This window comes from Toxotes jaculatrix, chromosome 2 (genome assembly GCF_017976425.1).
Source record: "Toxotes jaculatrix isolate fToxJac2 chromosome 2, fToxJac2.pri, whole genome shotgun sequence".
Classification (NCBI taxonomy): domain Eukaryota; kingdom Metazoa; phylum Chordata; class Actinopteri; family Toxotidae; genus Toxotes; species Toxotes jaculatrix.
In genome coordinates this window covers 18026840-18049436 of record NC_054395.1, presented here as the reverse complement: position 1 = coordinate 18049436, position 22597 = coordinate 18026840, and the positions used below count along the sequence as shown (strand labels likewise).

Below are 22597 nucleotides of genomic sequence, written 5' to 3'. Positions count from 1 at the left end.
GCCCGTCAATACACTGATGAATGGAGCTGGCGGTTATTAAAGCAGAATTAGAGCGGGGAGGGGGGGAGCGGGATAAATGATGGCGCAAATGGTTGTGCAGTGGAGACTGTGGAGCCGGATGGCACAGCATCAGTGTCATCAGTCTTTATTACCCTCCAGGGAACAGAGGGGGAGAGACAGGGAGCGGTCAGCGCCACGCATCCCTCCACCCTCAGCTTCCACCAACACCTAGGCTGCACCTCCACATCCCCCTGCTGGCCAGACATCCAGCTAATCCTGACACATTATAACTGGATATGTACCTGCCTGCCGACTCAGGACATGCACAGACTGTGGTTCATCTTCATTCCTACCAACATGAACACATTGTACATGAGCATACTCTATTGTATACATACCAACAGATGGAGACACATTGATGTGTGCATACACGTACATACACAAATACTCCCTCTATTTCATTTTACCCATCATAGACTCTCTCTCCTGGCTTCTCTGCTTTGCCCATTCCCCTCTCTCCCTCTCTCCTGCTTTCCCTCCTCCATTTTCTCTCTCACCGAGGGAGTGGAGGACCCACACCACAATCAATCATGGTGAAGTCACAGAGCACAGCGGCACACTCAGGGCACGGTGCAGATAAGCTGGTTGGAGAAGAGAAGGGAAGAGAAGAGAAGAGAAGAGAAGAGAAGAGAAGAGAAGAGAAGAGAAGAGAAGGGAAGGTGGAGAAACTGGGGGCTGCACTTGGAGGGAGGTTTATAGGGAGGGGGAGGGTGCACTGGGATGAACAGTCAAAGAGTGGGCACGCTCTCCGCCAGGGCGGGTCGGGAAGGGATGGGTGAGCCAATGCCATTGGTGAAGCCCCCCCCCCATGAGGCCCAGCCCCTCACCAGAGAGCTGTGCCTGCATACAGATGTGAGCCTGCCATTGATATTCTCCCCCCGTGCTGCTGCCCCTGCTCCGCTCCGCTTCTTTTTTCCTAATTAGAGGTTTATTTATTGATACCCCAGTTAATGTCTCTCCTAATTTTGCAATAGTTCTGTCTCCATTACCCAAGAGATTCATTTGCCGCAGTGTTCGGAGCAGTACATCCACTAGTTTGTGGGAACCTCCTCGTTCACCTTCCTCCTAAACCTGGCCCCTGCTCCACCTCACCCTTGGATCCATCTCCTATGTTAGTACAACACCTGCCAGGGATAAAATCTTTGGCCTAAGGTTGTGGGGAAATTGTAAATACAAGGAGCTCAAGTCATTAGAAGGCTGCTTACGTTGCAGTATCTTTTTTTAACCTTTTTTTTTTTTTTTTACCTCAAATTTGCAAATTTGAGGTAAAATAGGAGTATACATATTTGAATGTGTAGTTTGAATTCTGCTTTGCCTTCTAGCACCTGAAAGGTTTCTGTGGCTTTAGACAGAGTTTGCATGTCCAAACATGTCCTTGGAGAGCTCAAAATCAAATCACTATTCACTCAGTCATTCAAATGACAAGTTTTATTTAGCAAGACACTGTACAATTTGCACAGAATCTACAAACAACAAGAAAATTAAGCAGTATTGAGTGTTGCACAGCGTAGCACAAACCCTTTCATTGTTTTGGTAGGGCTTTTTATAATCTTTCAGTGCACTGAAGCAAATATTGATAAATGAAGTCCAGTATGAGCAGCAGATGACAGTGATGCTTTTGTAGACAAGCTGGGTATAATGTGTTTAAGTACACCCAACATTTTACAAAATAAGTTTATTGTATTATTCACCCAGAGTCAGACGAACTCATCTGTAATAATCCCATCTCTTTGCATTCTGTTGAAAAATAGCTGTTGGACTGCTGCTAACTCTCTGGCATATTAAGAGGGGAGCTGAGCTAAGAGCAAGTAGCATCTCTATAGTGAGCAAACATTTCTTCCAGCAACTTCAAGGTTGGGCAGTCAGTCATTAATTTATATTACAAGGCCTTACATGTTATGCATAAATTATGAATTCATTATTTTTTCCTGGATAGTGATTCCTAGAGTGTGCCATGGTCTTGTTGTTTATGTTGTTTGGCTTTGATGTGTATGTGGGGTTATTAAAAACATCTTTCTGCTGAATGGAAAGCGAAAGGACACCAGTATGTTAATTACTAAAATAAAAATATGCAGTCTGAGATCTTTTCGTCTGATTCTTGTAAGAAACTTTTTCAGTCCATTTGTTTATCTCTGGTGATTTGGTGAATGGCTCTGCATGCTCCCATGTTTTTTGTGTAAATTCGCTCAGCTCCTGCAATAGAGAAAAATAAAAGTTAAAACAATATATTGATCTGCATCATCTGCCACATCCTTGCTTAAAAATGATAGTGCTGCTATCTTACTCTTCTTTGTTGTGCTTTGAAATTGATTTCCTAAGCTTTTATGGCCCACATGCTTTGTTTTGTGGTAAGCATTCTCACACATTCTGGGGAAATAATAGTTACAGCTTCAGTATCATGATCACTTGCCAACATTATGTTTTGTGAATATAGTTCTGTTTCTTTTTCTGCAAGGTATTTTGATCATTAGTTCTAATCTATTTCTACATGATCAGATATCAGAAAAATGTTAACGTGCAGCAGTTAGAATGAAAGTTAATTGTCTCAGGAAAGTCCCTTTTAATTTATTCTGTTTATTCATCTTTGAATTTAGCTAAACGTTAATGTGCCTCAAAGTCATAGTTGAGCTGAGAGCAATCATCAGTCAATTTGGTTCTGGCAAGCTTCGTCTTAATAAAGTAACACAAAGGTCACTTTCAATAGCTCCACTATGTTTATTTGGTAATAATAAAAGCTCAAGTCAAAGAGAGAAAATGTCCCCTTGGTGATCGCAAAAACAAATCCCTACTCAGTGGACTGCAAGATTTTAGCATTTAAAAAAAAAACAAAAAAACAAATAAACTGGCAGGGATTTCTGTTCTTTTTGAATGAATTGCCTAATCTCTGGAATGAGCAAATGCCTGACAAAATGTGTGTAGACTAAATGCTCATATAACAACCAAATCACCAACTGCACCACACCAAGTATGTCAATATGAGCTCATTGGATCATCCCTCTCATTTTGAACCCACTCAGTGTCACCCTGCCCATCTCTCCCAGCTGCTGCTCCCAGCCCAGGTGCTGCTGCACTGACTAACTCATGGATCACAATCAGCCCCCTCGTTCAACTCAGCAGCATCCCTGTCAGTCTCTTCTGTCTCCCCAGGGCTCAGTCTGATCCCATTCCAGCCATCGCACCGACTACAGCTGCCCCTGGCGCCACACTGGAATTGGATGGTCTGATGACTAGTGCGAATGGTCGATAACTGTCCCTGCAATGTGCACAGAACAATGAAACTTACATCCCCAGATATAATTCTGTGGCAGCAGCATAAGGTTGCTGTTGCAAATGTGTCAGTGGATTAAGAAAAGATGCTTAACAAGAGCAAGATAAAAAAAAAAAAAAGCAGTTCATTTAGGGAATCTCTTTATCATAATACTCTATTGCCCTTCAAATGGGGAGGATGAGCTTTTGTTCACCAGAAATCGACACCAATGGGTTAACTAATGATGGCATTAGTGTGTGTGTGGGTGCATGAATGAGTGTGCCTACGTGCGTAGGCACCTTTGTGTGTTAGTGTCTGTGTGCTATCATTTGTGTGTATATGTGTGTATGTGCCTTTCACAGGTGATCAGTCAAGGCTATCCACTCAGCTCTTCTCTTGCAGCCCCCTCATTACAGCCCACTATCTCCTCTAAACACCTGCAGCCCCACAGCCCACCTTCAGCTCCTGGGCCCACACTCTGCCTTTTTTTGTCCCAGTGTAGAAAGAGCCTGCCCATCACATCAATCTACTGCACTGTTTATATTTATGTACAGAAGAGGGGCTAAAAAAGGCCCCTCTTACTGTGGGCTTTATTGACTAAGCATTAAGCGGACATTATCAGGCGATAGCCTAGTTATTTATGAGCCGGTGATAAAGGCTGCAGGACTGAGTTATGTGAGAACCAGGAGCAGGATGAAAGCTGCTCATACAGCAGCACTGATACCCGACACTTGCCTCTCTCTGTCTGGTTAGAGAGGCACGGCAATTGCGCCAAACAGAGCTGAAACACACAAGGATTTATGAGCGGTAAATTTATGCTCTCCATAGGTCAAACGAGGGGCTGTTTATCTGGGTTTCATTGTCACTGTCCCCGTGGCACTGCGCTGCAGGTACTGAAATTTTCATATTTGCCTTAGGCATGTAGCCAAAGAAGGAGGGGGAGGGGGGGATCTCTTCCACTGACCTTCTGAACTTAGTTTTGAATTTTCAGAGCAACACAGCCATGTGCTTTTGAGATGCTGACATAAATTATGCATGACAGAACATAGCCCTCCTCAACTGTGCTTGTTGAATACTTGTGCAGTTCAGTGGTATGCAGGAACCTTGCACAAGAGGTCTGTGGCTGTCTCTGACCTTATGTGGGAGAGTTGCATGTCTAGAGTGTTTCCTGACTGACATTTTGTGGCTACATACCATGGTTACCTCTGATTTTGTTTTAAGACATGGATTCGCAGTATATAATCTGAAGTACCTGTCTCTCTTGCATCTCTTTCATGGACACTCACAGCCAAGACACACCTCTTCTCCCTCACACTGATCTCCAACACACGTTGTCACCCAAATTTTTTAACATACATACATCCTCACCTCTGTATACTGTACATAGCACCATCTTACCCAGCCAAAGCCATCTTTCTCCTCAATAAACCAGGTCAACAAACAAAAAGCAATTATGTTGGGCAGCTGCCGCCTGGGACTGGGTAATTACAGTGCGGTGTGGACAGCTTCATTCTAAACAGGTACTAAAAGCATCATTAATCATCCTCCCTCTGACGCCTCGCCCTGGTCATGTGACACAGGCTGCTGATGAGCTGGGGAGGGGGGGGTCCGCCTTAGGGGGGGAGAGGAAGACCTGATTGGCTCCTTCCAGAAGTCCTTTTAGAGGTCAGCCAGTCAGCAGAGATGACCTGCCAATGACCTTGTATCACTTGACCCCTGAGGGCCCACTGGGTCACTCTCTCATATCAGTTGGAGAGCAGGCAGCGGAGAGGCAGAAGGGAAGACGAATGACATAGAGAGAGGGAAGAGGAGGAGAAGAATAGTGCGAGGGTAGAGGGAAGGCACACAGAAGGTTTGTGCGGAGAAGCACTGGGAGGGGTGAAGATGAAAAATAAAACAGTAGGCGTGAGGTTTGATTGAGCACCTGGTCTTCCCCTTTTGCATAAAATGGCTGGTGAAAAAATGTGTTTTTATAGCAGCAAGGCCAGTACTGATGGCCGCTTCCTCCCCACCCTCACCGCCAACCCTCGCCCCACCCCTCGCCCATTCCCTCTCTCCCTTTCTCCCTGTCCATTGTCAAGCTGTCCTCAGGTTGGCTGAAAGGTTGATTACATCATCTGAATCTAATTAGTGAGCAGCAAAAACATCTGTATGTTTGTTTTCCTAATGTTGATTAGTCACTAGTGTAAACAGCAAAATGGCCAGAGATTGCGAAATGTGAGCACAGCTTTCCAAATGAATGTAATATCACACATTTCCACTGAATTATTTGCTAATGGCGCCTCCACACATACCCTGTTTTTTGGGCTGTGAAGTCGGCAAGAGAATCAATCCTTTCCCTTATGAAATACAGCCAAGATGGCGCCTGACAGAGACTTGATTGAGAAAAGTTCATGAACTGTTCCCTCACTGAGCACAGACTGACACGGATGGCTGACTGACAGATGAAACACAAAGACAAATCTGAAAGACAGAGCGCCAACGTCCTCAAACTGGTACCCGTCCCCTTCTCCTCTGCCCCCCTCCACCCATCCACCTCACCCCTGCAGCCCCACCCCTTCAACCCAGCTCCCCTTCTCCTCTCTCTCCATATGTCTATGAATCTGTCACTATGGCAACCTCACCCCAGGGGCAGAAGGAGGAGGGGGCTGCCTTGGTTCAGACAAATAAGCATCGGAGGGCTCATTTATGATGGTTTGTTTGAGGATTATAATACACTGATGAGAGGTCAAAATGTGTGTTCTTGCACACATGTTTGGACATAAGAGTGTATGTGTATGTTTGATCCTATTTACATAAGACGTGTGTGCAGCATCTTGCCGACCATATGTGGTAAAGCTGCACGGCAAACATTATGGAAGGGAAAAGGAACTAAAAACATATTTATGTCTATAGAATGCTATTAGTACAATTATATTTATTATAATTATATATATATATATTTATATATTTATTATAATTTGATGACATGTCTTGTTAGGTGGAAAAGGAAATTGATAATAATTTTTATTAAGTAATATTCCAATTTTTCCGTAGCATGCAAACTGCAGAGACCAGTGTCATTAAATCAGTGGATTATCAATGGCATCATTAGCATAGCTGGTCGTAGGTTAGAGCTGATATCTCAGATGCAGTATCAGCAAACTCTGTAAAGGCTCATTGCATTGTTTTCCCTTTTCCCCCCCCTTCAGTTTGTGCTTGTCTGCAACTTTTGAAAGGGCAATCCAAACTAGCGAGTAGACAGAGCTGCACAGGAGAGGTCAGAGACGATCAGATATGTAGTGGGGCCACCTTGGTTGATTTTACTGATGCTGTGGTGCCACAGGACAATTCTATATGTACTGTACATGAAGCTGTCCTGCACTGCTCCAACACAGAGCACCAGATGTCTCAGGAAGCGGGAGAATTTTCCTATGCAACAGACTCACAACCTTGACACAGTTTCACCTCTGCGTGCACCCCTTCTCACTCTTTCTCCCTCTCTTCCCATCCTCATGATACCTTACATTGACTCAAAAGCCTCCCCTCCCCCCTTTCAAGAGCAAATTTCCCTTTGCAGCCAGAAGTGCTGAGTGCTGCTGTTTGCTTTGTACACACAAATTCGCTGAGGCTGTAAGCTGTCCCCAAACATCTGCTCCCTGGAGTGGAGCAGGAGAGGAAAGGCAAGGACTGGATTGGTGTGCACGTTGTTCAGTGTAGCTCTGTCAGAATGTGTTATGTATGGATTTGTGTGTGTGTGTTTGTGTGCATGTGTGCATGACTGAACAATTATTCAAATAGGTGCTTTGTATCTTTTTGAGCGCTTTATTAGTAGCACCTAGGAAACAAAACACATATTTGTGTAATTGTACACAGGGCATCCAAATGGGCACACACACACTCACACACAGACAGGTGCACTTCATTTCAACTTTCTTGATGTAGAAATTGTTTGGTAGTCAAATACGTGAATGAGACCGATCAAAAAGACAAATAGTGCATGAAAGTCTTTGCAAATAAAGAAAAACAGTAAAATCAGACGAGCAGAAAAACTAAAAGGGAGGAGAACATTCAAATGATTGGTAATTACAACAACAACTGAGCTATCTATAAGTGCTTCACATAGAGTTAGAAAGAGCTTAACTTGATCAATTGATTTCATTCCCCTGAGCACCGGTGAGGATATTACATGCATATTATGCATTAAGTTAACTTTAGGTCAACTTAGCATTAATTACAATGAGCTCAAAGGGAACCCACTTATATCTGTTAATTTAAAACATAATGTAAGATATTCTGCAAGTTGCTTATGTTATCTCATTGCTCATGCCACACAGTGGTCCTCAGGAGAATTGTAACAGCTGCCAACTTCAGCTCACTTGCAACAGAAGACGATAAAGAAGAAAATAGAGGCTGTCAATAGCCTCATTCATCGTGAACAAATACATCACTGGTTTCGCTTCAATATCTCAATTGGGATGTTTAATCAAAAAAAAAATGCAGTGAGTAACTTTGTTTTAACAAATAATCTAAGAGCTGTTGTACTTCATTATAAATACGGTTCTTATTGATTTTAACGAATTAGATCTGGAATTAATTTCATCACAAGAAATTATTGCTTCGAAGGAGGGGAAGAGAAAAATAAAGGTGAAGAAAATTCTAACTTGTTCAATGTCAAGGTTGCCACTACCTGTGGCAGCAATACATTTTGAGCTGAGTTATTTTGGTTTTATTTTCCTCACATTTACCATGTGTTGGCTGGTGTGTAAGCACTCCACAGCTGTCAGTCTCGTGAACCAACCGTACATCTTCAGGAAGGAATTACAGAAGAGCACAAATTCATCAGGGAAGAGTCACACTCAAATGCTTTTGAACTAAATGTCAGGTCTGAACAAACAACGCGGTCCGCCTTTCATCAATTGAGAAGCAAATGCTGAAGCTGCCACAGAATGAAATTAAAGTGATAGTTTGCCCAGAATAAATCAGCTCTTCTTTTCACCTTCACCTCATCCTTATAATTCACATTAAGTTTTTCTTGCTGCTATTTTAAATTGTTGTGTATTTCTAAGTGAATCTATTACTCAGTAGAAACTGTGATGAAGTAAGTTTGGATTTGAAAAAAAAAGAAAAAAAAAGTCTGAGTGCACACCTGCTGCAAGCATCCTCTGTGCACATTACAACCTGTAACTTGAAGCCCTGTGGCAAGGGACTGTATTTGCACAAGATGATAAAAGAGTTTCTAATAAGGTCAGTCTAACTCTCAGCAGGGAAACTGGACATGAGAGACCATTTTTGTAATCACAGGTTTTATCATTGCATTATCTCATCATCATCATCATCATCACCAACCTCATCATCCTCCTCCTCCTCCTCATAACCTTCGTAAGTGCATGCTTATTTGCATTAAAGAGATGGGCGCATTGGATAGTTTTGTTAAACATTCCACTTTGTGCTATTTTGTTTAGAGAAGGCGGCCTTAATGATGTGTATTTTGTTTAAAATGCAAATTTAAAATAAATTGGGTTCAACACATTTTCAGTCCAGCTCGCATGTAAAAATCATTCCTATCAATTCCAAGCAGAAAATTTAAATGTTCGTATTGTCAGAAGCTCCTCTGCTGACTTTAAAGTTTGAACTTTTATTCCTCTTCAGCTTTCAGTTAATATTAATGAGATGAACATGATAAAAGATATCGTTTGAAAGGGATTAATGTTTGAATTGAATAAAATAAATATATTAAAGCAGATATGCATGAAATATATAAGCAACAGGCATGTAATGAATAGTTGTCCTAAATTTTGTTTATACTGGCTCTGACATGGAATCACATTAAGTGTTAAGTATGCACAAGTAACTTTAATTTTTCAACTTTGCTATTAAAAATAGGTCTGTAGTTTATATCAAAAAACCTACTGGGTAAAAAGACTCTTTCATCCAGTTTATAAAGTGAGTCAGTAGCATATTTTTTGGAGTATTAGAATAAGAGATAGGGCAAAAATTAGGTTAGCTCAAGGTGTAAGAAAAAAAACATGCATTATCTGGCCTGGTATGGAATTATAATATGAACAATTATCATATGGCCTGGTCGCCTTTCTATTCAGCTCCATGAAATATTATTGTGTGGACACAGGGACCCACCACCAGAACAAAAGCATTCGGAGTTGCTTGTTGGGGGGGAAACGAAAGAAAGAAGAGAAAAAGCTCAGACTTCGAGGTCACCCAAAATAATGGTCCATCTTTCTCTTTCTGAGCCGCTGACCGGGTCATCGTTGTCCCGAGGCAAGACAAAGGTCAAGAGGTGAGGGGTGAACTCTGGTGTAACTGCATATATTAGCTTGGCCTTGTAGCCCTCATGTCCACTCCTGCGCCCTGCTGAGGTGCAGTTGTCTAATAACTATGATTCTTATTTTTATTTGTATTTTATTTACAGGCCAAATTCCAACCAAGATACCTGTTTAAAGATTAAGATAACTAGTTCATTTTGATTCTTTTTTTTTTTTTTTTTATTTACAAGCTACAACAACCCAGCTGCTTTGAGCTGAATGCCTTGTTATCATTAATATCCGTTGTGACTATAGTAACCTTCATATCCAGTGCAAACACGGCTAATTGAAAGCTGCACAAAAAAATATTCCCCAACATAAAATTAATGTGTCTGATGGACCATATCTTGATATTAAAACAGACATTAACGTGATAGAAACGCATTGTGATCCCGGGAACGTAACAGTGTTTAAGGGCCGAGTTTATAATCATTTACTTTCTGTGAGATGAGATGTGAATCTGGAAGGAATATTTAGCTGCTCGAACTGCTGGGGCCACACAATTTATTGGTTGATCTGCAAAACAGCACAGACAGCGTTTTATTGTCTGCTCTCCCGCATGAGTGTTCAAGCCAAATTATCATTTTCTGATGCATGTATAGGGGTAATAAAAGACGCAACAACTCCCGATCGTGATATTTCTACATTCCATTAACATGCAGTTACAGATGCATGCAAATGCTCCCAGATTTGTGCCTCAAATAGATGGATCACCACGGATCAATACTCTTAAATACGAGCGATCAATAAATCTATCAGTCAATTATGGGATTTTAATCTTTCCATGGACTGAGGATTATGAAAACGGACAAAATGTACAACGCTAAAGCAGCATTAAAGCTCAACTTAATTAGCCTGATATAAATCTGCCAATCACAGAAAAACGGCTTTTTAAAAGAAATATAAAAAGAAATCTCCACAAACGCTTTACTGGAACTGAGTGAGAAAGCAGCAGCGTGATGTGGTAGAATAATTTGTAAAAAAAACTGCTAAAAAAATGTATTGTCCTGTCTGTGTCGATAGAATAAATATTATCAAATGCAGACCTTAAATAAATAAAAATAATTCATTTGTGTTATTTTAAACTAAACAAGGAAGCACGTGTCCTCCTGAATAAATATATTCGAGTAAAGTCTGTGCCTGAATAAATTGTACAAAATAAATAAACAAATAGTCTGCCACCGTTTCTATGGACAATTAATATAACTTTGTATCTTCGTTTACATTGTGTAGATAGGAGCGCAATGGAATGACTTGAATTTTAATATTCAAATCAGAGCGCCAGTCTGAAGCCGGGGAGGATGACAAATTGTTTTGACCCGTTCTTGCATGAAGAAACTTGCCATTGCGCTTCTTGCAATAAGCATCCATCGTGGTAAGCAAATAAAGGTGAAGCCTGATTGAAACCGATGCAAACGCGAATCAAAACATCTGCAGGCTGGCGCCCTCGCTGTGTAACGCATGGTGCAGGTCCTGCGGCTCAGGAGTTCAGGGGCAGGTGTTTTGGCGAGGTTGGTCCAGGAGAGGGGCAGGTGTCCAAAGTGTCGGCGTGTGAGTGCGGAGCCGCGGGCCCCGGGTCGGAGAGCAGCCCGTCTCTGTGTAATTTCTTCTGCTTCATGCGTCTGTTCTGAAACCAAACTTTCACCTGCGTCTCGCTGAGCTGCAGGGCGCTGGCGACCTCCACCCGCCTGGCCCGCGTCAGGTACTTGTTGAAGTGGAACTCCTTCTCCAGCTCGGTCAGCTGCTTGGTGCTGAAGCTGGTCCTCGGGGCCCCGTTCACCGTGGGATGGCCATTCGTGCAGATGCTGCTGCCGCTTCCAGCCTCCGCAGCACCGATTCCCGAGCCAACAATACTGAACCCACAGGTCATGTGCATCCTGGCTGGGAACAGAGGACGTGAAAACAGTCGTCAGCAAGCTCAATGAGGTTACTCACAAAAGAAGCACAAAAACTCTTCTGAATAAAATTATCCACGCCCATACCCTGGAAATAAGATGAAAAATTACCATTGAGTTGAAAAGGGAAAAATAAACCTTGGTCACTGTCATTTATACGTAGTTATGACTCCGCATAAATTAAATTAAATATTTATTACAGATGTGTCTGATACTGATAATGAGGAATATACATTAAATAAATAATCACAGGTTTGCTTGTTGATAAGATAAACAAGTTAATCAAATATTTAGGTATTTATAGGCCTGAAATTATTTTTAAGAAACTAAAAAAGATTTGTAGCAACTGGCCTGGAGCCAATTTGTTGATCTGAAGTTTTCACCCTGGAGCCATTTCTCTGTCTCCATAACAAAGATGTACTTCACCGAGGCATCAACTTTAGCAACAGCCTGTAGGCACGTTGCAAAATCTTTTAATGCTGTGAAACAGGCGAATGGGGAGTTGGGTGTTTTCTAAAGGTGTGGACATAAAAACAGAAACACCTGTGCAAAATCATGTGATCCAAAGCAAAAACATCACAAACTACAGCCTGAAAAAAAACGTGACCAGAGATTCGAAACAGCACCTCTGACTGTGAGAGATCTGAACATTTCACAATTACTGCAGGGCTATTGTACTGAATTACTCTACACTGTGAAGGTTTGTGTGTGTCCTGGACAAGCTCACAAAATCTTAGAAAAAAAAAAAGAAAGAACAATGTTGCTGTATATTGCAGATATGTATGAAAGTAGTCAGAGAAATGTTTGCCGATTCAAAACAACTTTGTAGCGTTTACAGTCCATTAACTGTATTCATCAAAATCATTAATAATTTGCCTTTAGGCCCTTCTGTGTCAATGACAGTTTAACAGTTTGCAAATCATTTCAAACACTGTATTAATGACACATTTCTCAATTTTTTTTCCTTTGAGGTTTCTGGGTTACACATTAAAGTATCATCTGTGCTACTTATGTGCAATGAATGACAGGAACCGCAGCTATATCTTGATTTTTCATTGCTGACATTGTGGGCAGTCGTCAGTGTGTCTTCGCCTCTGAGAGAATGTGCTGCTGCTACTGCATAATAGAGTCATTGTGCCAGGTGTAGTCCAATGTCTCCCACCACAATTCATAGAGAGGAAGGTTAACAGGCCTCTAGCCACTTGAAAAACCATAGCAGATGGAAAGGTCAGTTATAGGATAAATGTCGACATCTGTGTTTTAAGAAAATGAATGTCAAGGTAACCGAGCCTGAGAATTAGAGGGCAGAGAATATGAGGAACCAATACAGAGGAACTGTACGTAATTAAGAACTTCAGCTTTCAGGAGTGCAAATCACATGCACATTCTGATTAATGGCTCCAAAGATAATAGAATTGATGCCAGCCAGAAGGCATAAAAGAATCAAACTAAATATTTGAGGAATGACTTGCACGTTTAAAAATAGCCAGCCAGCAAAGGGAATGGAAGGGCCTTCCAAGCCAAGGAGAGGGAAGAAGAAAAGGGATAGATCGATACACATTGCCTCAGTCATCTGGGCATCCAGCCCACAGTAATTCAGGTGCTGTCAAAGCATAATTGAAGAATGACGCACTGGGAGTATATACACTGAGCCAGGAGATCAGGTTACAGCAGGTCTGTGGAGGCCTTTCAACATGGAAGAATACGCGAGACTTTGTTTTGTGCCAAAACCAATACAACCTCCAGAGGAAAGCATACTTTCACTAATGACTCTTTTACAAGTTACACAGTAGCGCTAATGAGTTACTCCTACAGATGATCCCCTTCAGAGAGATACAGAAAGAGGTTACACAGATACTAACAGTACAGCGAGGAGATGTCTTTGTGTGCGTGGGTGGGTTTGAGCAAATGGCTTTCTCAAGTGCACGGATTTGGATCAGATGAGTGGCTAATGTGTTTTATGAATAAAATGACTCCTAGAACAGTCAAAGGTTGTTGTTGTCACCTTTTGCCTCCTTCACAGTGGCATCTTCAGAGAAATCTTTGCCAACTAATCTGCATTCTGAACACGTGAGGAGGTAATCACAAGCTAGAAATCACTGTTTTCTTTTTGTTTTATCTTACCCTGTTGCAACATTTATTATAAATCAAAGGTATTGGTGTTACTTTTTGCTTCTCTCACAGTGGCATCATTGTGAAAATGTTTATCAAGGTGTGTGGTTGCACATTAGGTCCCACTAATCTGAATTTTGAAGGTTTTTTTTTGTTTGTTTTTAATGTTTTACAGTTTGTTAAGTGCAAATTAATTTCAGCACTAATCTGGATTTTGAGCCTGCAAGATATAAATTGTAGTTTTGTGTTTGTTGCATCACACACAACACTGCAGTCCAATGAAAGCTGTTGATGTGACCTTTTGTGCACAATGACTCCATAATGCAACTTCATCAGAAATAATGTGTCAAGTCCACATTATTTCCCCGCACCACTCTAAATTTTGCAGCCGTTTCGTGTTTGTTGCATCCCTTGCAGCAGACGAGCTCAGGCCTTTTTACCACAAACAGTCTGTGGTAATGACCAACCTGCATCTTTGGTCACTGAACATTTGGGTCAGCAGCACCCTCACAGCAAACAGAGATTGTTCTGCTGAGAAAAAAAATAATAATAAAGAAAGAAAAAAAAAAAGACTGGACCACCATTGTTGTAAATCTTCCTCCAAAATTTATGAAACTCAACCCAAGTACAGTGGCCAGTCAGTCAACTGACATTATTGATCAAATGAAGGATCTGTATATGATACTATAACACATAAAACTGAAGATTGATAGGCATTTCTTCACATTAGTAGGCTATTGGTATTTTTTTTTTAAAGCCTGGGATATGTATTCTTCTGTGGGCTCTCTGCCCAGGACTCATCAGTCAGGGAAATGATGATCTGTGACAGCAATTATGTTAAAAAGGTGGACACATGTAAAGGTGCTGCAAACTGAAATCAATACACAAGGGCTTTCATTACAAACAGACAACTAATCAATACTCAGGGAGCACTCCAGCTTAGAAGAGTAAGTTTTACTCAACTTCCTGTGAGTCTCGACAGGCAGTGGTCTGTTGCATTATTCAAAGGCTACTGGTGAGTAAGGGCAAGGGTAAATAATTGATCATTTTCTGGGTTGCATATATACTGAAGCTAAGCAGGCCTTTCTACTGTACTTCACCCTCCTTTCGCGTACAGTCTAAATCCTGCTTGTAACAGTAGGTGGAGCAAAAATGTTAACAGATTTACATTAACATGGAACCGTTAAGGAAATAGTAACCGAGTCCTCATGTGCATATTCAAATTTGGCGTCGAGTAAAACAGCTACCTCTGCCTTTCTTACGTTTTGATCTGCTTCAGAAAGCTGGGGGAACGATTTTTTGAAATTCAACTTTTGTTGACGGAGGACATTGCACACGGTGACGCACAAAACACGTCAGCTATTTTTTTTTTCTCTTTTTTTCCAGCTTGTGGAGGAAACTTCGACCAAACTTTACCAACTATGAATGAAAGTCATACAGAGCTTTAAAAAAAAAAGAATCAAACATAAACTCATTTAACCTGAATAAATGAATGTCTCAAGGTTACTATATCCCTCCTCTCGTGCTCAGTCTCCCTTGACAAAAACTTACCCGCCCGGTGCTGACTCCTCTTCACTTTCATCCACTCAAAAGTTTTACTCCTTTCATCCATATCAGCCACGTTACAGTCCGAGCTGGCGACGTGAATCTCGGGGCCATGATGAGAGTAGATTTGAATTTCCTCTGTGAGTGACCCAAAGTCGCAGTGCCGCGTCTCGCTGCTATCTGACGCACAATATCCGCGTCCTGGAGAGCCCTGCCCCTGCGCCCTGCACCGCCAGGGGACACGGGACGAGTGCGGGCAGGCCGGTGTCGAGAAGCCCTCGAGAATCTCACACGGTGGAGGAGGAGGAGGAGGAGGAGGGCTGTCCGAAGAGGTGCACAGAGTCAAACTGTTGGAGAGAGTTAAGTACCGAGGATGCGGAGAATTAAATCCTGAGGCGACTTCCACTTCCAGTTTTCCCTCCTTATCACGGCTGCCGAGTTCAGGATGAGTCCTGCTGCCCAGGTCCCGGTTTATGACCTCTTTTGCTCGGCAGCAGCCCGTGAACAGAGGGCTACTCTCCCCTTCGGCCGTTAACTCTTGATAGGAAGTCATTATCACCTCTTCCCTGCATAATCATTGGACGGGGTTGCACTTCATGCCCGGCCTCTCATGCATCCAGTAACGCATGGTCAGGCGGCTGGACGACCGTGGGGACATTCCTCAGAGGAGAAACAGCAGTCCCTGATTGATGGAGATGACGTGCCCTCCTGGTCTCGGCCAATAGCTGGACATCTCTGTCATCAGGGGGGACAACACTGATTTGAGCCGAGCAAGCAAGTTGTGAAACTGACTTCAGGTCAACATTTTAATGGTGTCCGAGCGTGTAGAGTGTAACACCGTGCAGGCCAAAACAACAACAATATACAAACATCCCTAAAAGTAACAAGTTCTTCATTATCACTATCATCGTCCCCAGACTCTGAGGGCCTTCATGGGCCTCACACCTATTCAGACAGGTAGGCTGTGAGGTCACACGTGTTTTTATCATACACATTATTTTTGGCCTTTAGAAAACTTACGTTTTGGCTCAAATTCTTTTATAATGATTATTTATCAAGACAACAATGAAACTTCTTTTTCCAAAGCTGAATTAGCATAATATAGGCCTACATTGATGTAGCTAATGGATTATGCAAATCTGTGAAGCCTTCTTGAAAAAAAAAAAAAAACGAGGCCCTCTTTAGCAAAGGGCTTAGGTCATGTGAAAGGCACACTTAATGGGTTCAGAGGTCGTGACAGCTGGTATTTAGAAGTTCAGTGGCAGCAGATTTGTAATTAGCCTCGAACAAATACAAAAATGGCTCCGAGCAGAGATCAAGAAGTTGCAACTGACAGAAAAGACATGCTCATCCCAGGTTAAACCAGCTCCTCGGCTGGATTAGCCACAGATTGTTCATCTATGCTTTTCAAACAGAGCCCTACAGTCTGTTTGTAGGACTGTGCACTTTTCAACACATCTGTGTGTTTACTCAGGAATGAATCATAGTGTGATACTTTTCACATGATGCCAGATGCTGCCATTCAGACTTGTAGGAGTGACAAAACCAAAACAAACAAAAAAAATCACTCCAGTAGTACTTGCACAAATGAGTTGGAAAATATTACATACAAGCTCAGAACTTTTGGGCCCACACTGCCCTAAATTGAAAAAAAAGAAAAAAAAAGAAAAAAAAAAAAGACTGTGCTGTGGTACAACCGACAGATCTACAGGAACAGAGCCAGTATTTCCACCTCCAGCGCTGAAGAGAAAATGTCATGGAGCTCCACGGTGCAGCAGAAGTTTGTTGACCTACTTTACAGGATACACGCATCACTGTGTGGCTCAGTTTGCTCGCATTCATTTTAAATAATGGGAATTAGTAGAACTAATAATATCCTGATGTACCAGTGTCAATGTCTAATATCTCCAAACCGTTTTAATCTACTGTGAAGAAGAAATCCACAAATTTAGGAGTAGAACCAGAGAAACACGAAGCTTAAACAAGGCTTTTTTCCCCACTAGGTTTTAGCGATATTTCACGTGATTGGTTTAGACGGTATTAAACTATCACTGAAGACGAGCAATGATGTTGGATTTATGCTCAAAGGATATTATTACTACATTTAATTGTTAATTATTTTTAATTTATTAGCATTGCATTATTATGATATTTTTCCTGTCCCTGTATGCTTAGATAAATCAGTGAAAAATTATTAATATAATTAATATAATAACATAATTAATGCATACCACAATATCATATTATTATTATTATTATTATTATTATTATTATTACTGTTGTTGTTATTATTATCAGAAACAGCCGTAACATTTTATAACAAAACTAAACCTAAAACTATTCTCATCGTTTTAACAATATTCCCTATGTCTTTTAAGTCTGCAGTAATTACAATATAATTCAGCGTAATGAACAACTTCTAACTCCATTCTTACAACACAGAAATATGGTCCCAGCTGTGGGAGTTAATGGGATTCTACAGGCAGCGATGTGCTGAATGACTGAGTGCAATATATCCCTTCTCTCCATGCATTTGCATGGTGCACTGATCCATCTTCATGTCAGCTCGGAGGTTACTCAGGGTTCACGCGCTAGCTTGTTTCTCTCCTCCACACTCAATAAATAAATCTCTGCAGCTTTCTGTTTACCGCCTGAATATAAATTTGTTTGCAGTCGATCGAAGACCTGTGCGGAGGTATTAGAAATTGTATTTCTGTAATGGCTTTCAGCAGAGGGAGGTGGGGCGAGGGAGAAGGGAGAGGAAGAAGAGGAAGAGAGGGTAAAAAAAAAAAAAAAAAAAAAACCAGGTGTGAGCAATCTCTGCTTTCTTGTATGCAAACGAATTAAAAAAAATGAAGCAGCCTCAGCCTATTACAGCTCTTGGATGCATTCAAATTACATTTAAAACCAAGTAACCTTTTTATCTTGTAGGACAAGGACAGCAATCCCTGTTTGTTCCTAGAAGTGCCATATGTTCGATTAGCATATTTGAAGTGTTGTTCCACATCACTGCCCAGCACCTTTATGCAACAGAAGTTATATTATCACATTTAGCACAAAAACAAAAAAAACAAAAACAAAAACAAGTGGGCTCCTTCCTCTGGACAGCTTGTATCCCCTAAACCACAAATTTTGCTCGAGATGGCTTCAGAAATAAGAAAGAGAATAATCTCACACTTGAGCTGAAATGGGTGCCACAAATACAAATCTGAATTTTATATCCCTCAAACCAAATTGTGCACCTCATTTATACACAGGCCAGAAATTTGAATATGTGCCCCCAAAGCCCAAAAGCATCCGCTTAAAACTCTGTACAGGCATTTTCCATCATGATCACTATTGTCTCTATTGTTTTGACTGGAGGTGAGGTAAACATGGCAGCACTTGGGTGGCTGTGTCAGGAGGCAGGAGGAGGGAGATAATATTGACTGATGCTAATTTGTTTTGCGCCCATGCTCTGATGTGTGTCAATAGGCAGTCGAGGGCCCTGGGATCAGCTCGGCCGTGCTCGGATTACCTCCGTGGTTTGAATTGAACCCTCTGACATGATGCTACGGCTGCTGTTGACACCAGACCCTTGTCTAGCCCTCCAACACTGTCAGGCCTCATTATATGTCAGCTCTTGACCCTCACAGGACTGGGAATTAACCAGCGCTGACAGACGACTGTCACCACCAGCCAGAGAGGTCACTGCCTTTAATGCAGTTCCAAGAGGGAAAGATGACAGCCATCTATGCCGTGTTTATGGAGCTCGGGCTCATCAATGTGGCATCATGACAGAGCTGTAATGTGGCAGAGGCACAAAGAGAAATAAAGGAGGAGAGAAAAAAAATCAGAAGGGGAGAGAAGGGGTCAGAGCAGGGCTGAAGAAGATGCAGAAACAGATATTCAAGTGTGGCACATTGACCGGTTGAAAGATGGCTATCTATATGATTGATGGAGCATGTCAGTGTTTTTCAAATATTGACATTTTTGAAAAATAGTGATGTCAGAAGTAAGATTTAGCTTAGGTGTATACCCAGCCCACACACAATCCAGGGAATACCACTTGAAAACAACAACAACAACAACAACAACAAAAATATCCATCCTCTCACAGTGTGAAATTCTAATAATTGTCCTTGCTTTATTGTTGAATGGTATGAAATCTGTCACAGTACATGAACCATAATCATAAATCCAATGCAACTACTGTGCAAATGGCCAGGGACATTACAGATAACTGCATTCTGCACAGGCTCAACAGTGTGACAATGAAGCAATACCTTGCTAATACGAGGACTTTTCAACAATAGCCTGTAGTATGTACTGCAGCGCTTCACAGCTTCTGTGAGCCAAGAGGCTTCGAGTCGGCAGAATCCCAAACATCATGACAACAAGCTATCAGTCATCTCCCCCCCAAGCTGCTGTGCACACTTGTGTGTTTCCGGAGTTCTTACTGTGGGAAATGAGCAGGGTTAAACATGAAACAGGAGGAAATGTTCATCATTGCAGCACTCTCTGTAATATTCTCCCTCGTACAGCATTGTTTTCGCTGCAGGGAAAGAGAGGATGTGGTTTTTAAATTCTTTCTTTTTTTTTTTTTTTTTTTTTGCTTAAACATCCCCTGCTTGTTCACAATGCAGATCAGTAATCTACTGTGCATGCTAATCATGGTTAATAGCAAAATGCTGATAGAAAAATGGCACTGTATTAATAAAGCACTAATCTTCCTTTGAGGTTCAGGAAAATGAAATATTAATCCTGCAGTTAAAAAAAAAAAAAAGGAAAAACGTGAGCCTTGGAAATTGAAACTTAAAGGTTCAGGTTTATACTATAATCTGTGTCAACTTGTTCCTGCTCTTCAAATGATGATGTTATATGTATGAATTTATAATAATATATTTATACATATACATCCAAACCCATAATTTTTATTCCATCATATGAAAACATGTGAGATGAAACTCTGGGCTCTCCAGTAGAATTCAAAATATAGTTTTCTGCCTTAGAACAAGATTTGGCTGCACAGCACAGTTTGTAATGAGTGAAATGATGAACTATTACTTTTTCAGAAATATTTAGTTTTAGCATATAAAGGTTTGACAAGGATTAAAAGTAATAATAATAATAGCAATAATAATAATAATAATAATAATGATAATAAAGAATCAGTCTGGCATCAAATGTCACAGTTTTAGCTTTTTTGTTTTGCTGAAATTGTCTTTATATCCTGATTGTTTGGGGTTTCACTGCTGCACATGTAAAAATAGTAATATTTGCATGACTACTTTTTTTTCCTCCTTTAATAGTAGGTTTGCAGTGGTGCCAAAAAGGTGAAAAAATAGGGAAAGGATCAATAGTGATATTAGACAATAAAATACTTCATGTTTTGTATGATATACCATCTATACATGAACAATAACACACTCACCAGTTAATTAGGTACACCTAGGTAAAACTAATGCATTCTAATATAACAGCTAAGCAATAAATCCTATTGTCATGAAGCTTGTATATGTCCAGTTTTTGCTGAGACTATTTTAGTGAAGTGTGGTTTCAATGTCATGGTTGTTTTTTGAGGCTGCAGTTTGTGATGCTGCAGAACTGTAACGTAAAGGTGTTTCTAATGCTTAGTCCATCCTCTTTGAAAGAAATGGGCTGGACAATAAATCAACACTTCTATAAAACAGACAACAAACATTCAGCATTATAACCTTCACGATTTATTGCAGGACCATCTTCTCTGACTTTATTAATTGAGGTATACCTAATACACAGCTAAGTGTATATACATTCCCGTTTGCCAAAGGGTCATTCTCAGACTAAGACGTGTATTGTATGTCATCCTACAGAGTCACAAATCTTATGTTGAGAGTCTAACTCTCTGTTAGATGTCTTATACGGTTGTAAAGCTTGTTTGGGAGGGTTGTTGCAGCATAATAATTACTGTCAACACCAATCATAGATACAGAGTATGTGAAAATCAACTGTATTTAACCACATTTTACAACTGTGGTCTCTGAAAGCTTACACAGAATTAATTTCTGTCATCTGCAACATGTCATCAGCTTAAATCATGTTCATGAGCAGTGAAGTGATGAAGTATCAAGCAGATAGCATAAATGTTAAATACATTTCTAGAGCTGTCAAAGAGGACCCAAGGTTTCCAGGACCCCAAGCAGAGTTTTAGGGCTTGAAGTTTACATACACTGATGGCTTCCATTATCCAAACATCATTATGCTGATATATTTGCAAAATATTTACAAGCTGCCGACCTCACTGTCTTTTTGTTCTTTGTTATGATGCAAAAATTTTTCCCACACGACTTTTTATACCAGAACAACCGAAATAAAATGTGCACTGATGAGATACTGCGTGATGAAGCCGTTGGGTGTTAAATAATTCTTGAGTGATCGATAATGGTCAACATGTGACATTTAGCAGGGTGACTGTTGTGATTACAAGTTCATTCATTTAACCGGTGCTCTTCAGAGGGAAACGTGAGCTCCAGCAGGTGACTCCCTCACTGTGCACAGTGCCGCTCACCACAGCTGAGACACTTTCATCACCAACTTACCTTTTTATTGTCACCGATCATCCTTAACTGGGAAGCATTTAAAATGTCATTGATCTTGATAATGCCGTGCTGTAATATGACAGTAACAGTTGTATGAGATTCAGGAAGTCAAATTTCCAAGATTGATGAGTCGTAGCAGTTGAGTTATAATCCATCTACCTGAGTGATGCTCAGGCTCTGTTCCACATGAAGGAGCAGACAAATAAATAAAACCCATAAAGGTGACACAGGAAATTGATACTTAACAATCATCTTGAGCAACAAGCACCTGGAGAGACTGGTGGGCAGCAGTTACAACTGTGGAGGGAAAAGGCTGAGAAGGTTAATAGGTCATAAAAAGAACAAAACCTCCTAAAGGCCGGGCATAAAAGTTCAGGCTTTTACCCAACAATGGACCAAAGTATTGCATGTAACAGTCACCTCTGAGAAGGTTTCACTTCTGTGATTTTTATCAAACAAATCAGCCAGTTCTCAAATGTAATAAGTTAAAAAGGAAAACTGAAAGTTGATCACAGTTTTTAATATTGTGATCCTCTCAGTTGTTCTGTTAGAAAGGCTTCATGCATCTGTGAGGCCAAATCAACACAGGCAACATAAACGCCCCTAACCACAAATATCTGAAGCATTTTAAAATAGCAATCAACATCTTTCATGTAAGTCTGTGGTGTAACACATAGCACAGCAGTCTCTGTTGTTGTCAACAACTAGGGCAAGCCAGCAGTAGTAGTTATGGCAACTACTAATGTTTTTTTTTAATCTCATGCCATTTCAGTTTCTTGCATAACTATTATAAGCAAACTTTACTTCTTCAGGGTGGTGTCTGAAGTTTCCTTATATACAGCCCATTGACACCAACAGTCATGTGACATTTAAATC

General features: G+C 41.0%; 1 protein-coding gene across 1 annotated transcript; it reads right to left on the bottom strand.

Moving 5' to 3' along the window:
- Nucleotides 1-8310: 8310 nt before the first annotated feature.
- Nucleotides 8311-15714, bottom strand: hoxc1a (homeobox C1a). The gene is made up of 2 exons (XM_041060905.1): nt 15168-15714; nt 8311-11490 (listed from the first exon to the last, which is right to left on the bottom strand). The coding sequence occupies exons 1-2, from the start codon at nt 15712-15714 to the stop codon at nt 11090-11092; spliced, it is 948 nt and encodes a 315-aa protein (XP_040916839.1). The 3' UTR covers nt 8311-11089.
- Between the last annotated feature and the right edge of the window lie 6883 nt (nt 15715-22597).

What these genes read in the sequence shown, in the direction of transcription:
- hoxc1a (XM_041060905.1), bottom strand. Translation starts at nt 15,714, where the DNA reads ATGACTTCCTATCAAGAGTTAACGGCCGAAGGGGAGAGTAGCCCTCTG. An exon ending in GAGGAGTCAGCACCGGGCGG is followed by an intron (nt 11,491 to 15,167) that starts GTAAGTTTTTGT and finishes CTCTGTTCCCAG; the next exon opens with CCAGGATGCACATGACCTGT.